We start from the raw sequence: 16,529 nt of genomic DNA on the forward strand, positions 1-16,529 counted from the left end.
AGAGAGCTCAGGATTTATCCCCAGGACATGTACAATCCTGTGATAGGATTAAGAGAAGGGAAGGTTCCTACAGCCAGACAGTGTTCTTAAGATCACTCCACGGGTCCTTATTATAGACTTTATTAGGGGAGACTGATGAAAATTGAGGGTTGATTACCTTGCAAACATAGGGCCTAGACTTCAAAAACACCCTTACATTTCCCAGTTCAATACCACAGAATGATTGGCAGGCTGGACCTGGAGCAAGACAATTTGGGGTTCAAGCTTCAGCTGTGCTGCCTATTAGCCAGGTAAACTTAGGAATGGTTTAACATTTTTGAGCGTCTAATTATCTGTGAAACTGAGATAACAAAGGTGCCTACCTTGTAGAGGTTATGTGACGACAAAATGAGGTGACACTCGTAAAGCACTCAATAGAGCATTCAGCTCCTTTACTCACTGTGTGTGTGTGTGTGTGTGTGTGTCCCCTTGGCCTTTTCAGAAGTCCCCTGTGGTGCTGTGTGGAGTCACTGTTAGCAATCACTCAGCACGCAGACCTCCAGCAGCCTTAGGGCCTCAGCCAGGAGGGCACAGGCAACACCTGGCTGACTTGGCAACAGCAGGGGAGGGCTTAACTGTGTTTCAATCAAGTTTCACCAAATTGGCAAAAAGCTTTGTCACATGTTTTATCAGGTACTTGACAAGCCTGGGGCAAGAAAGGAGAAGGCATAAAGGGAAAAAAGAAATAGAGTGAGCAGTGCAGATAATCAGGCAGCCTAGGACTTTGACACTGGCCCAGGTTGCTGTTCATGGAATCCAGGAAAGGTGACAGAGTTCAGGCCATTCACTGACCTGCATTCCTGATACTCAGGTGGGTCAGGAGGTGCAGAATGCAGACTCTCCAGCCTGGAGTGTCGTGTAACTCCTCTCAGCACTAGGAGGATTTGCCTGCATGTCCCAGCCCTCAGCCCCTACATCCCTATTCCTAATAAGGCCAGAAACAGGGAGGAAGCCAAAATGAAGCTCTTTCAAATACAGAGAGATGTAAACAATGCTATTGGTCTCCCCCATAAAAGACAATGCACATAGAAACAAATAATTTTCTATCCAACTAAGAATCTGGATGCCTTTTCTTCAGAGCAACAATCTGTCAGCAGTTCCTGCAACATGGAGGCTTGAGTCAGAGTGAACTCCAGCCAAGATCACCATTTGTAAACCCCCAAGGAGGAACTTCAGATTGGGTTGCACTCATGCCCTTTGACCTCACATTGGGCTAATTCTCAAGAGATATCTTTCTGGAATCATTCCATTTCATGTATGTGGGCCTGTCCATGGCTAGGCAGGGCCCACCATGCCCAGCATTGTCATCCTGTTTTTTAAACAATGCTTATTCACCTCTACATGAGAAATTCATGGGTTTGATCTCTTCATTCTATTAACTGCCATTTTTCTTAAGGAAATATTAAAACTGATTATTCCCCCCACCCCAGCCCAAAGGAAAATGGCTTTCCTGTGGGTGGGAAGGAGTATGGGGGCACTATATTTGTTTTACCTCCTTCAGTTTTCAGTCTTCCATGGGCTCCCACTTGCTTACTCTGTAATGAAGCCTGCTGCAGTAAGATTTACCAGCCTTCTTGAGGCTGGGGCACAATATGTTCATGGGGGCAGAAGGTGGAAGGTCCAGTTCTGACTCTGTCTTTACACAGTTCTTTCTAGGCAGACACTGCCTGTTCACATCACTTTTCCTTGCTGCATCTGTCCCCCTATTTGCGAATAAAAGGTTATACCCACTTATCCCTTAGGCCCTCTCCAGCCCGGAAATTGTTTTTGGAAATCCTAAGAAAACATTTATTCTTCCCTGTTAGACTTATTAAGTTTTATATCCTTCAGGAAACACAAGCTGTACATATAAGAAAGCAGAAACCATATTTCAGAATGTCTTAGGGTTTTGAAATGTTGAAGCCTTAGCCTGCGAGTGATGGTTTAGAGATGTGGCCTTTGGGAGGTAATTACATTTTGATGAGGTAATGAGAGTGGGGCCCTCATGATGGGATCATTGCCCTCATAAAACACACCAGAGCATCTGTACTGTCTCTTTCTCTTCCCTTCCTCCCCACATCCAACTTTCCCAAGGAAAGGCTATGAGAGAAATAGCTGGCAGGTGACCATCTTCAAGCCTGGAAGTGGACCCGTGCCAGAAACTGAATTGACTAGCACCTTGATCTTGGATTTTCAAGCCTCCAGAATTGTAAGAAATAAGTTTATTGTTAAGCACTCAATCTGCAGTACTTAGTTATAGTCGTCCAAGTGGACTGCGACAGCCAGCATTTTCTAGGAGATCCATGGTGTCTTAGCCTTGGCTGTCTTCATGCAGAAGGAGGACTTACCCCCAGGCAGTCAGGGCAGCATGGAAGGTCCCATCAAAGATGGCAAAGCAGAGGATTCGAGTGTCTCATTCAAGTGATAATAACCTATACTGTCACACAATTTCATGCATCATTGGTTTGTTAGGAGTAGAAACTGCCTGAACTAGACCACAAAATACTCTAAATAATTACATAGTAGGTAATCATGGGAAATGAATGACCATTTCCAGTCCTCTTTGAAAGAAGGCAAGGTAGAGTATGAAAGTATATTAATAAGAATTAAACCAGAAAATGGGAGTCTGCAGCAACAAAACTCATTCTTGGAGCATGTCATCTGTAGTACTGTAAGGATTTCCATAGTGAAGTTTTTAGCTCCACTGGAAATGACAGTGTAAGTGTCACCCTGAACAACATAGATCTGAAGCAGCATCATGTACATTCTTCTCCTTTCAGAACCGATTCAAATGTCACCTCTTCTAATGACTTTTTTAAATGTCATTTGAAAAGGACATTTGTATATTTTACATTCTGTATTCTCCTAATAGAATTTATTAATCTTTTCTCAGGGCTCTCATTGCAAGTCAGTTTTACTTTTATAAAGTACTTTCCACATCATGCTATAGGAAGTTGAATATCCTTTCTGTCCTGCTAGATGGAGAACTCCCCAATGGCAAAGCCATGGACATAGAATCTGCTCAATAAAAACTTGAATGAATGAATGAATAGATGCTTCTTTAAAGATCTCTTGTTTGTCTCAGACTTCCAGAGATACTTTGACTGGGATACCAGACAGAGGGTCTCTGCCTCCATCTGCCCATATATGATTCTAATGAACAGAAGTTAAACAGAGTCATCTTTTTGCCCTTAGAATCTTTAATCAGTGTGGGTTATTGAACTCAGGGCCACACACATGCAATGCAAGTACTCCAAGTACTCTACCACTGAGTTATACCCCAACATCCACCAACTCCTTTTAAATAAAATCTATTATTTTGATGAAAATCCAAATGTTAAGTTGAATATAGACTCTGTAGCACAGTTTTCTATCAACTCCCAAATCTGTTGCATGGGGTAGAATGATAAGTCAGCAGATTTTATGTGAATGCTTCCCCATTGGTCTTTTATCTGTTCTTCTATTCTGATATCTAGCCTATGTTCTCCTCCTTCTGAGTCTTGATCTTGGTTGGCCTTTATCTATGTGCATGCTTCAAGGAAATCTCCCAGGGGTATGTAAGGTTAAATAGTTGAAACCTAACAAGACATCAGCAGTGGGCATATGTCATGGTGAAATAACAAAGAGTTAGTTAGACAAGAAACTTACCCTCTGATAGCACCAGATATTTCCAGAGTAGTGTCCTCAGATCTCACTACTGGATTTGATGTGGTGTGTGAGGGACAGAGAGGCATGAAGGATGGTGTCCCAGTTTTTAATGAGTAAATTTGTGAATGGGGGTCCCACCTACCAAGATGGAAATGAGTAGGGAAAAGCTACTTGGGGGAGGAAAAGGAGGTGGGGAGGCAAGCAAGAGAAGTATTACCTAGAAGGTGAGATCCTAAACCTGTGTCTACCAGAGTATTAACTAGCACATAGAAGCCGCTCATTAAACAATAAATGAATGGATAAAACAGATGGGTAAATGAAGGATGGAAGGGAGAGACAGAAAAGGAATTTAAAATTCTATAAAATACGAAGAACACTTGGCAGAATGATATGATGGTGAAAACCCCAGGCTCGGATTTCAACAAACTGGGTTCCAGGCTCAGAATATATTTCCAAACCTCAGATCACTCCTGCTAGCTTCTGTTCTGGGACCTCCCGCCTCTTTCCTCCTCTGTTGGAAAAGTGCTCACATATGTATTCATCACAGACACCAGGTTCTGCTTCCCTGTGCTAAGTGCCAAGGACCAGCGAACAGCCAATCAGGGAGGTCCTCTACTTTTGCTGCAGGTGGGGCAGAACTGAAGTCCCTCTGCAGACACAGCTTCCTTTACTGCCAGTCAGCACACAGGTCTGACCGCACCTCTCTTCCCACTATATGCACCTCAGCATCCCTCCAGTTGTTGTGAAGCCAATGCCCCAGCCATCCAGATAAATTCCAGCAAGTCAGCTGACTGGGAGGGACAGTCTCACCCCTGAAGAACACTGGTTTAAGCAAGAAGGGGATGAGACTAGTTCACTCCACTTACTTGAGCTGACTGACCCACTAATTGCTCTTACAGAGCCTTCAGGCTGGTTCCTACAGAGAGTCACAAAGCAAGAGGAGAGCAATTAGTGGGAAGAATACTTTTTAAAAGTCACCTTCACAATCATGGAGGGCACAGTGTAAAATGAGAAATACCTGTGGCAGTACTGTAAAACAGCTGTGGGGCAAGCACCTCACTGCTATTTCACATATTATGTGGTTTTCACATATTAACTGCTTTTGTACTGGCTCTTTCACAGGTTTGAGGGTACAGAGCCTGCCTACATCAACCTCCTTACCTGTTTCTCTTCCGGCAAAAATAACCCCACCGGCCTCCACCTGGACCAGCTCTGCACAGAACCCTGTGGCCCTCACTGCGTCCCTAGCCAGTGGCGTTCACAATACCTTGGTATTCCCAGTCACAGACATAGCCCCGACATCTGCACTGCCCAAGCATGTGTCCATTGAACCCACAGAAGAAGCAATCACCAGCCCATCCTCGAGCTGGGAAGGCACAAACCCAGGCCCCTCGCTTCCTGGGTTCTTATCAACCAGCAGTGTGGTACACGTGACACCCACGCCCGAGGAACACAACTCCAGCAGTCCTGAAGTAAGCGTGCCAGCTGAAGGGTCACAGTCCCCTACATCCCTCTCCCCTCAAACTCTGGCCTCTTCACCCTCCTCCTCCTCATCCACCTTACCACCTGAGATCCTTTCTGCCTCTGTCACCTCCAACCACAGCACCACTGTGACCAGCATCCAGACCACAGGAGCTCCAGCTACATCAGAGTCCCCAACAGAGGAGCACAGCTCTGGTCACACACCTACTTCCGGGGCCACAATGGAGCCAGTGCCCAAGGAGAAAACACAGCAGGAAACTGAGCCCAAAACAGTGATATGCGAGTCCGAGACTACCACCACCTTCCTGATCATGCAGGAGGTAGAACATGCGTTAAGTTCAGGTGAGTCTCCATCTAGAAAACACAAGTGTTCTTGCCCATGCTGAGATGTTAAGAACCCATTCTGTTACCCAAACATGACTCCATTGGAGTTTTGGAGTGTGACACCTGAAGGTAATGATAACTTGCAAGAATTTCCACAAGAATGCAAATGTTAATTTTTGTCACTTGATAATTTCCACATGACATATTATGCATTAGAGCTGATGGTCACCTACCTGTTTTGTCTTCTTGTCTTCTTACAATGTCACAGAGATTATAAATGAGTGACGCTGTAGAGAGGATTAACGACATGACCTTGGGTCAAGCTTCCTAGATTTCCACTCTGACTCTGGACCTTGAGCAAGTGACTTCATCTCTTTGTGCCTTTGTCTTTTCTCACATGTAAAATGGGCACAGAATAGATTCTACTGCATAATGTTCTTGAGGAGATAAAATGAGTTTTTGACATATAAAGTGCTTAGAATAGTTCCTGGCAGGGAGTAAGTGCTCAGGAAATATCAGTTATTATTCCGCTCAGTGTTTTAAAGAACTGTTTACCTCTTGGAAACGAGTCGAAGTAGGGTAGAGATGGAGAGAACTTGCTTATTCTTTATTGTCACTGATGTAGTTCATGGGAAAGGCAATAAATTTTACAGGGAATCACATTTGTTTTTGTTCTCCCAGCAACACTGTAAAGTTATTATTTTTATCTTCATTTTGCAATCTTGGAAATTCTGATGAGCAATATTTAGGGTCTTTTCTGAGGCTACATGTATCTGCCACCAATGTGAAACTGTAAATTTTAGGGTGTGGGATGGGAAAAGGCTTTCATGGGAGCAAGGGCTTGGTTGTTTGGCTGAGATAGAGTGAGGCGAGAACAGCCAGAAGGTGAAGGGGGCAATGGAGCAGCAGCTTCCCCTGGGTGGGCCCGTAACAGGCACAGCTACCCAGAATATTCTGGACAGGCGAGGGTCAAATGAAAGGCTGTCACTGAGAAGAAATCCACAGCTTTTAACAATAAATGAGCACTATGAATAAAAACCAAGCTAGACAGTGTGGCATGAAGACAGAACTAAGATTAACAAAGACCTGATTCCTCCTGGAAGAGTCCACACTGCGGTAAGGGAAAAGTCCCAAAGAATTGTAAATTCGTATTTCAAAAGGCTCAGAATATCAGTGAGGGTCCCAACAAGAGAGACACTCAAACTGAGATAAAGGAACGAATTACAAAATCTGGCAGGGGAACAAGGGACCCACAGGGGGTCTTGATCACAGGACAATCAGGCCTGAGAGGGAAGAAGGGAGTAGTGACCAGAACCCAGAAGGGGAGAGGCCTGTAGAAGACTGTCTTGATGGGAGCAGTGACTCCTGGTTGAAGGACACCTCTGTTCCAAGGTCAACTGCCTGTGAAGGGAGCACTCTGCTCTCCCTCTCCCTCTCTGATTTGGATACAGAAACCAAGAAAGCTATTAGTAGTCCCAACAGGTCAGCCTCCTAGATGACTGCTCACAGAAGGGTTGGGGGTAGAACTGCAGAGGCCAAAGGAGGTCATCTAGTTCCCATCCCCTTGGTACCCTGTTTATACCTGCAGGCCAGCACTTAGAGCACTACCATGAATGTGTGCCTTCCGTCTCTGTCTCTATCCTACCCCCAACCCCCACCACCATGACCCCACCCCCACCCTCCCTCTCATCATGCCAGTAACATCTGTGGCTTAGAGGGGTGCCTGGAGCAGAGTGGGAGTCTTAAAGACTCTAACAAAGTGGGCATCCAAGTATGGCCTTGTAGACATGCTCCTCCCCATCGCTATTCTCTTTCCTGGTTCAGTCTTCTACTACCACCTGTGTGTACTACTTCCATTTTCCAACTGGTCTCCCTCTCCCTCGTTCCACTCTCTGTCCCCTCCAACATAGTCTAGACATGGAAGATCAATAGTCCTGAACAAAAAGTCTGAGCTTGGCATATTCAAATCCTCATAATCTGACACATCCATTCCTTTCTACAAGTACTCTGGTTTCTTGAATTTTTTTTAAGAGCTCTGTTCTAATATTTCATCTTGATTTTTAGGCCACACATCTTGATATCTCCAACTCAGCTGGGTCATGAGGCACAAACTTAGTGGCAGGATTGGGCCAGGAATCTCTGTAGTTCTAGAGAACTTGCACACAGCAGGAACTCCAGAGAAAATGAATAAAGGAATGCTTGCATGGATGGGAAAGAGATCATCATGGCAGGTGAAGGGGAGATAACTGAGCATGGATCAGTGTGCATTTCACAGCCCAGAGAAGATTTATCCCTTATGATATAGTAAAGAAAAGAAAGCTTATTGTGCTTGATGCAGAGTATAAGTCCTGATCTTTGAGTTTTTGAGTTTTCCATAGTTTAAGGAGAGAAAGGACACAAGCACAAGGAACTCTTGACACTTCCTTAGTTTCTGACAATGAACTGAGATGGGTGGAAGGATCTTTGGGACAAAGTGGTACAATCTGTTCATTTCAAAGTTTCTTCAAACTGTGTCCCGGAAGTCTGAAGTGTCTTGTTCAAGGTCACACAGTTCAGTGGCAGAGATGGCCCTAGAGCCAGATCCCTAACCCACAGTCAAGTCACTGTCACCACGCAGCATTGCTGCACTGCTCCCCCTGAGAATCTGCCTCCAGGATCTGGGGATGTTCTTATTCAGTGACTTGAGTGCTGTCTCTGGTAGGGGCAGCGTAAGACCAAACTTTTGCATGATCATCTGGCTTATTCCAAGTGGGTTCACACAACATATTTCTCTTAACCAAGGACTCATCTTCTCAACAAATACCAGAACATGGTCATCAGTGAATAATTTTGAAGCAAGACAAATGCTTTGGATGCTAAGCCTGACTACAGGGATTGGGAAGGCTCCCTAGTGGAGGGAGCTAGGAGCTGAGCTGCAGGAGATAAAGGGAATTAGGGCTTAAGGAGAGCAAAAGGGGATTTTAGCAAGGGTATTTCTTGTGCTTGTGTGTGAAGGTGAGGCTCAGGGGCATGACAGGTAATTCTGCACACACAGTGCTACAGAGAATCCACCACCCCCGCCCCCTGCCAGTTGTCAGCCTGTAACCACCCTTGGTGAGGAATCAATGCCTTCCACATTTCCAGTTCCGGTGGTTAATTCTCAGGCCTGGTTTCAGCAGACCTGTCAGCAGCCATGGACCAGGACAGTTATGGTGACTGCCCTCATCTTTAAAGCACTGCCTCCACTAAAGTCCTGGACAAGTTCTGTCTTGGTCCTTTACCTATTCTGACCTCTGCCTCACTTCTCCCCCTCACCCTGCTGCACCGTCCAGGTTGAGCAGTCCAGGGCCACCACTGTCTTCTTCCCTCCACGATCTCTTCATCTTAGAGTTTCCCTCCCTCTCCTCTCTCCACACTCATTCTTGAGATGATTGCACCCTGGTCCATGACTTTAAATGACATCTGTATGCTGATTCCCTGTTTTATATCATTGAAATCATATGAAATGAGTTCCTCACCTCTCAGTGTGCTCCTCCCTCTCTCTTGCCCTTTTTTCTTTCAGTTCCTTAGGCCAAAACCCTGGCAGTGATCCTAGACTCCTTTCTTTCTCACATACTCCCCATCTAACCCATCAGCTCTGCACGGATCACTCCTCACCCTTCCATTATCTCTCAAGTGGATTACTCTATCATTCCTGTAACTGGTCTCACCACTCACCACACCCTGTCAGAGAGAGCCTTTTAAAACTCACAGGACTTTAGGGTCTGTTTGATGTTTGTCCTGAACTCTGCATTGCTGTCTGATAACCAGCCTCAGCTGCCTCCTAGTCAGAGGAAGAGTTCAGAATCCAAATGCTCCTCTGACCTTGACCTCTTTTTCCAAGGATGTGGCTGGTACTCATGTCAATCTTCATATCTGAGCTCTACAAGGTCAAAAGTGAAGGGAGGGCTGCCTTGTTAGGCTGATGCCTGTGTGGCCAATTCAGCAGCCAATATCCAGATGTGGCTTTTGAACATATGAAATGTGTAGTCCCATTTGAGATGTTCTGTAATAGGAAAATACACACTGGATTTCCAAGACCTAGTACTAAAAGAAGAATGGAAACAATAATTTTTAGATTGGTTGCATGTTGAAATAATAACATTGGGGTAAATAAAAACTTTTTTTTAATAAAAAACTCAGAACAGATTCTGCTGCTCCTTGGCTATAACTTCTATAATTGCTTCCCCTCTGAATCAGAGTAAAGGGCAAAGTCTGTTTTGTGCCCACAATGCTCAGCATGATCTGAACCTGCATGGCCTCTTCTTCCACTCTCAAACATGCTGGCAATCTTTCTGTTTATTGAACATACAAATAATACTCCTGCCTGGGCCTTTGCATTTATTGTTGCCCCTGCCTTAAACATTCTGTCTCTCCAGGCCTTTAATGGCTCTCTCCTATTCATTGTCAGGACTCTGTTTAACAAGCCTTTATTCACTTCCTTATCTGAAATAGGAACCCCATCATTGTTGGTCCCTCTGCCTCATTTTATTTATCTTTTAATTGCTTGCTATTTTCTGACTTCATCTCCTTTATAAGATAAGTGCCTGTTTTCTATCACTGGACTGTCAGGTCCATGAAAGCAGTGGCCTGTTCACAAAGAGGAAGATGTAACTTATATCCTCAGCTTCTAGAACACAGCCTGACCCACGGTAGGCTTTCAGTAACATTCGTTGAATCAATGAATTGAAGAATCTATCAGCTAGTATCAGGGAAGTTGTTTAATCTCTCTGAACCTATTTTATCAGTCAGACAGAATAGGGCCAGCATCAGCATGATGGAGTTATTCTAAGGTTTGGATGAGATAATAAATTTCACTATTAAGCAGTGGTTTAATCAATGACTGTGATTCATATTTTACTACTATTCACTGTTATTATTGTTGCTGCTATTTTGTTGTAGCAGTTATCATCATTATTATATTCACCATGAAGAGAAATACCCTCCATCTTTAACACTGAACTTTCACTATGAGCTGAGCATCTGGCTAAGTAGTAGGGGTATAGCCATGAATAATACAGTCACTTCTCTCCTGGAGTTTGCAGTGTAGCATGTACAGGGCATAGAAAGTAGCATAGTTTGACAGACCCAGGCTGCATGGAGGGAGACATTGCAAATATAGCAGGAAGGAAGACCTCACGACTTGTGCTGGAGAACCATTGGGAGTATGATAAGGTAATGATGTCCATCTCATTCTACCATCTTTTTAAAAAAATAGAGAAAGAGTAGGATAAGGTAATGAGCTACACTCAGCAAGCCACTGATAGTCACCAAAAGCTTTGAATCAGGACTTGCTAAGAATTATATATCTATATATTTTTAAATTAAATAATTATAGTTATACATAATAGTTGGGTTTATTACCAGTACCTACAAGGAATTTTATTTAAATCCCCACTTTTTCCACCCTTCCTGTTCTCCTCTCTCTGCTCTACTGATCTTCCTTTCACTCCTTTATTTATTTAATTTTAATTGGTACTTTTTACATAGGCACAAAGTTGAAATTCCCTTTGGTATATTTATATATGCATATAACATTATTTCCTCCCCTTTCCCATCCTTCCTCTCCCCCTCTCATTTTCTACCTTCTACTCCACTGATCTTCCCTGTATATTTATGATCCAATCCCCCACCCCTAGTCCACTTCCTTCTTTGCTTTATTTTGCTTTAACTTTTGTATTTTGCTTTAACTTCCACATATGAGATAAAACGTTCAATCCCTGATTTTCTGAGTCTGTCTTAATTGCCTTCAACAGACAGGAGAAATAGCTAGGGCAAGTTGCAGACAATTCAGGACTTAAAACACATAGAGCAGTTTATACCTGGTTTCTGATTTGTCATTGTCGATGACAGGCTATGTCACTTAACTACTCTAACATTAAGGACTCTCAGATGTAAACTGAATAAAACAGCAATCTTTCAAGTCCTTTGGGCTTATCAAACTATGACAATTGCCTACAACATTTATCCTGTGAAGAAATGGCAGTTATATTCATAAGAGGCTTACTTGAAAATTGGGCTCATCCCTAACAGGTAGCCCTTCATCTGATCCATGGAATCATCCATTGAGGGGAACTCAGTAGTGTCTATTCTGCAGGTGATAGAATAGATCCAAAGAGTTTAAATGTCTTATATTCTCCGATAAGTGATCAGGCCGGGATCCACTAATGCTAAGTCGTTTTGCCCCACTGTACCTATCTTGCGTGAAGCAGTAGAGATACAAAGTCAAGGAAGGACTTACAGCCCCTAGCATTACTATGCAAATGAGTTATATGGGATATTGTCAGATGTCACCAGCTGGGTCTAAGGGGTAGAGCTGCTCCATGGGAGGAGAAGCAGGTGGCCATAGCAGAAGAAACTAGTTTTGATTGGTTTTTATTTTTCAGCCTTTGACTTTTAAAGGATGACAGAAAGACATGATGAGTTAAATGTGGGTGATCTTGTGTTATTAAATGAGAACTCTTCATGTGTGGAAACTATGACTCCAGTTTGCTTTTTATCCCGTGAATGAAATTGAGTGGTTCTGAGCATAGTTCAGGACTCAGTGAATGCTTACTTGAAGGATGAGCTGACATTGCAAATCAAGTTACTTTCAAAATGTCATCAGTTCTGACACATGCAAACTTTAAAATTATATCCAATCTTCTCTCTGCGAAGTGTATGTTCTCTTTTGTTCATAAGATCCATGTGTCCACTGGTCTTATACAGCCCTGTGTTTTCCATTACAAAGAGGATATGCAGTTGTGGGAATTGGTGAAATCTTTGAACTTTGAATTGCTGGTTGAACTCCAGCATTTATTTAGTATGAACTATGCTAATAAGTAAGTACCTTAAATCAAGGTCATTGAGCATCACAGACATCAAAACACCTCTCTGCACCTGTGAGGGACATTTGCTCAACCATACATCCATATCATTCATGACAAATATAGATTTGATAAAAGAATAAGATGATAGGAAAGAAGAAAGAATAGTTTTAAAGTATGCCTAGAAAATGTTTAGGAGTGAAAAAATTGTATTCTAGTGAGTTAATGATCATATTTAAAAACATTAAAAAATAAGTTAAACATGGCATAAACAATGATCTCATATAAAATATAGTTGTAAGAAGATCATGTAAAAGCCCAGAATGTATCAGAAAGCAATAATCGGTAGGCTCTGGTTTACAAATACCGCATCATTGTACATGTTCAGGCCTGGGCCTCTTACAGTGAATGACACATCTTTCCAGGTCTCTCTGTTCCACTTCCTATCCCCTTTCTATCACTAGGTCTATTGATTTTGAATTGTTAGTAGGTACCACTCTCATTCACTTCTCTTTACGCTCATTCTCAAGTCAAAACTCCCATAATCCCACAGCATCAACCCCTTAACCAGGCCCTCCTCTCCTCCTCTGCACCGGTCTCCCCAGTCTGACATTCTCCATACAGCAGCCAGAATGATGATAAAATACAACTCTGATCAGATCATACATAACATGCCATCACCTACATCCCAGCCCCTTGAGGGTATCCCCTGCTGTTAGGGTGAAGCCCTCAGCCTCTAGTTGGCCTCTATCTGCCAACCCTGGGTCAGCCACACTCCTGCCTCTCCCTCTCAGCACCACCCATGCTGGCTGCCTCTCTGGTTCACCCACCTGCTGCTCTCTGACTTAAGGCCTTCATTTGTTGGGATGCTTCTGCCTGAAATCCTCTCATGACCCAGCACTTTGCCTGGTTAATTCCGATTCATTCCTCAGATCTCAGCTCAAACGTCACTTGCTCTGGTTGTTTCCTGTGGGCCTCCCGATCTATCTCTGGCCTCTCTGTTATACACTGCCACACTTCAGTCACATCTCTTCTTCATGGTGTGTGCTTATATACCTAGCAGTGTGGCTCCTGGTTCACACCTTCAACTGATTTTCAAGGATGGGCCTTTGTCTGTTTGGGCTCACAAATGTGTTCTCAGCACTCAAGAGTGTCTAGCTCAGTAGGTGCTCAATAAATGTTCAATAAATCAATCAGTCAATAAATGAGTGAATTTTGGTGATGAAATATCAAGAGTAAGGTCATAAACCCACTTATTTTCTTAGCCTAATAAATCCTGACCTTTAAATTGAAAATAAAGAAAAATTGAAGTGTCCCACTATGCATACAAAGACTCCTCTGACACTCATCACTGTAGAGAGTGTCAAGGGATTTTTGCAGCCACACTGGGCTTCTCCCCTCGCTCCCCATTTCCCATCACACCTTTCTGTTCCCATCATTCTGATTCCTACTTTTGGCTTTCCCATGGGCTGCCATGGTTACTGTTATAAGCCTGCAGTCACATTTTTTTTTCTTTTTTGCCCAATTCTTTAAACTTATGCTAAACCATAAAGCTAGCGAAAGCAAAGCAAACTCCTATAAGGAACTCCAACTGTCAGGTTTTATTTTAGTTAAAAATTATTCTGAATTCTTCTCTGTACTTATATTTCTCCTATGGCTTACTTTTACTACCTAAATCTTCATCTACTTTTGAAATATTTCCAGAATGCCCTTTGAAAAATATATGTCAAGGTAATAAAGTCAACTATTTACCATTTATGTTGTCATCTAGCAGCAAGACAACTCCATCATACATTTTAATTGTACCAATGTCACCTTTTATTACATTTGGAGAGTTTCTGTCCCCCTGGAACAATTTTTCTTTTTCAAATACTTTCACCAATAATATATGACTAAAGTGATTTTGGAAATGCTTCCTGAGAAAGAGAGGTTTAGCTTACAAGCACAGCTAATAATGTCAATGAATCTACAGCTTATTGGCTCATTGGGAAAATTGATTGGAATGTGCTGGATTCCACATACAGAGCAAAACTTTACCATCACCTTCCAACTCAAAAAGCATGCCTTTTTTAGTTACAAGGTAACTGGTCAGAGAAGTGAGAACAGATCAACAACAAGCCCTCAACTTATCAAAAAAAGGGTCTAAAAATCCCACCCCAGAGAATTGAGTGAAGAGTAGTATATCAGGAAATCACATTAAAAAAATACTAAATTGATACTGTCCTTAGCATGACTTCTTTCTCAGGAAAGAAAAACGTTGGCCAATAAAAGATGGCCTTTTATTTTGTAGTATCTTGCTTTCACTGTTAAACTCATAGCCTACAGGGATAGACCACAGGCTCAAAAATGAAGGTGAACTTATATTAAATCATAAAATCTCAGTGTATTCATGAGCATGGGCATCAGAAATACTTTATCATATTTCCATTTGGAGAAATTGTGGAGTAATTCCAAAGGCAGGCTCTGTATCAGACTGCCTGGCTCAAATCTCACCAGAGCCATTTGCTAGTTGGGAGGCCAAAGGGCAAGTTCATTTATCATTGGGTATCATGTTTCCTTAATCTATAAGATGAGGGTACAAGTATAATACTGTACCTGTTCTACAGGATTCTTATTAGGATTAAATTAGACAAGTATATAAAGTCCCTCTTACATAGTTAGCACTAAATAAATGTTAGCTATTGTTATTACAGTTGGGTCCTTAATCCTCAGGTGGATACTAGCAAGAGCTTTGACTCCTCTAGACTTTGATTTTCTTAACTTGAAAACTTAGAATGTTTGTAAAACACTTTAAGACTCCCAAAAGGATACTTACTGTGCATATTAGGCAATAAAAGTCCATTTAAGTACCTACCAACAGCACAATACAGAAAAGGATAATCCAAAAAGTGTGAAGGAGAAAAATAACTCTGTTCATGTTTGGAACAGTAACACTTTCAGAAAACTTGGGAAATTCAAAGGCAAGGGCTAGAAAGTTGGAACAACTAGAGATTTCTAACTGGAAATAAAAATGGTCTGCGGGACCTGAGGCAAATAAAGCTGAGCAGAAGAATTGAGTCTAGGCCCCACCTGCTTCCAAGAGTCAACAATTAAGACCTAGAAATTGTACTCTTCCCAAAACTTGCATTAGAATTTGGATTTTTTTTTTCTTTCCAGTATTTTATCTCTTAAACTTTCAGGGTCGGAATCTGGGAGAAATTAAAATTTGGTAAATACAGTGTCCAAAAGCAGGTTCCTACATGGCCTTTGTGATTATTACATGAGGACAAGGCTAAATTTAGCTAATAGTTCCTAGGAGATTCTCCAGTCCTTGGGACTATAGTAAATATACCAAAGTTGCTTCCAAGAAAGTGTTGGGACAGGTGACCTGAAACTGTAACTCTCTGCTCCCCACCCAGATTCCATGATAAAAATAATACTTTGTACATTATTTGGCAAACAGAGTAAATACTCTACCTCTGAGAGTTCCACCCTTCCTTCTTGCTTATGTTCTTTGAACCAAGAGAGGCAGGCAGTGTAGAAGGTCTTGCTTGTAAGGCTGCCTAGCCCCAGAGAAAATGGGCCTTCCCCTATGGACTGGATGATTCTCAAAAGTCATCCTTATTGGAAAGACAGTGTAATGAATCTGACATTACTGTCTTACATACATATATAAATACTCCACAATGAATCCCACCATCATGCATATCCACAAGAATGGGGGTGGGGGGTGCGGCTGGGGTTGTGGCTCAACCGTAGCACCCTTGCCTTGCATGCATAAGGCCCTGGGTTTGATCCTCAGCACCACATAAAAATAGATTAAAAAATGATAAAGATATTGTGTCCATCTACAACTAAAAAAATATCTTTAAAAAAAAAGAATGGGGTACTAATTAGAGTAAGATATATTCCATGCTTATATAATTATATCAAAATGGATTCCACTGTCATGTATAACTAAAAAGAACCAATAAAAAATGGGTAGAAAATAATGAAATAATAAATGGAGAGCAATCCAAAAAAATATCATCCTTATTTTAAAAATCTGGCTTATTTCTTTCCTCAGAATTGTTTTATCTATAGTCAGACTTTGAAGTAATCATTGAGATAATAGGATTTTCATCACTGAAGTAATAAAGAGATGGAGAAGGAGGTAACAATGACAAAAACTTCTCTCTTGGCATCCGTGGAGATAAATGACAGCTCATGACAAAGGCAAACTTTTGGTAATACATTATTCTCCCCCAGGCGTCA

The 16,529-nt window shown here is 42.2% G+C and overlaps 1 protein-coding gene across 1 annotated transcript in view; it reads left to right on the top strand.

Moving 5' to 3' along the window:
- The window catches only part of Parm1 (prostate androgen-regulated mucin-like protein 1), a 103,567-nt gene that overhangs the window by 62,237 nt on the left and 24,801 nt on the right, over positions 1-16,529 (top strand). The window contains exon 2 of the mRNA XM_046458655.2: positions 4,789-5,490. Within this exon, the coding sequence (XP_046314611.1) occupies positions 4,789-5,490 (702 nt within the window). The remainder of the gene's footprint in view (positions 1-4,788; positions 5,491-16,529) is intronic.

Source organism: Marmota monax, unplaced genomic scaffold, assembly GCF_021218885.2.
Source record: "Marmota monax isolate L192 unplaced genomic scaffold, Marmota_monax_Labrador192_F-V1.1 WCK01_AAM20220418_F8-fsc00112, whole genome shotgun sequence".
Classification (NCBI taxonomy): domain Eukaryota; kingdom Metazoa; phylum Chordata; class Mammalia; order Rodentia; family Sciuridae; genus Marmota; species Marmota monax.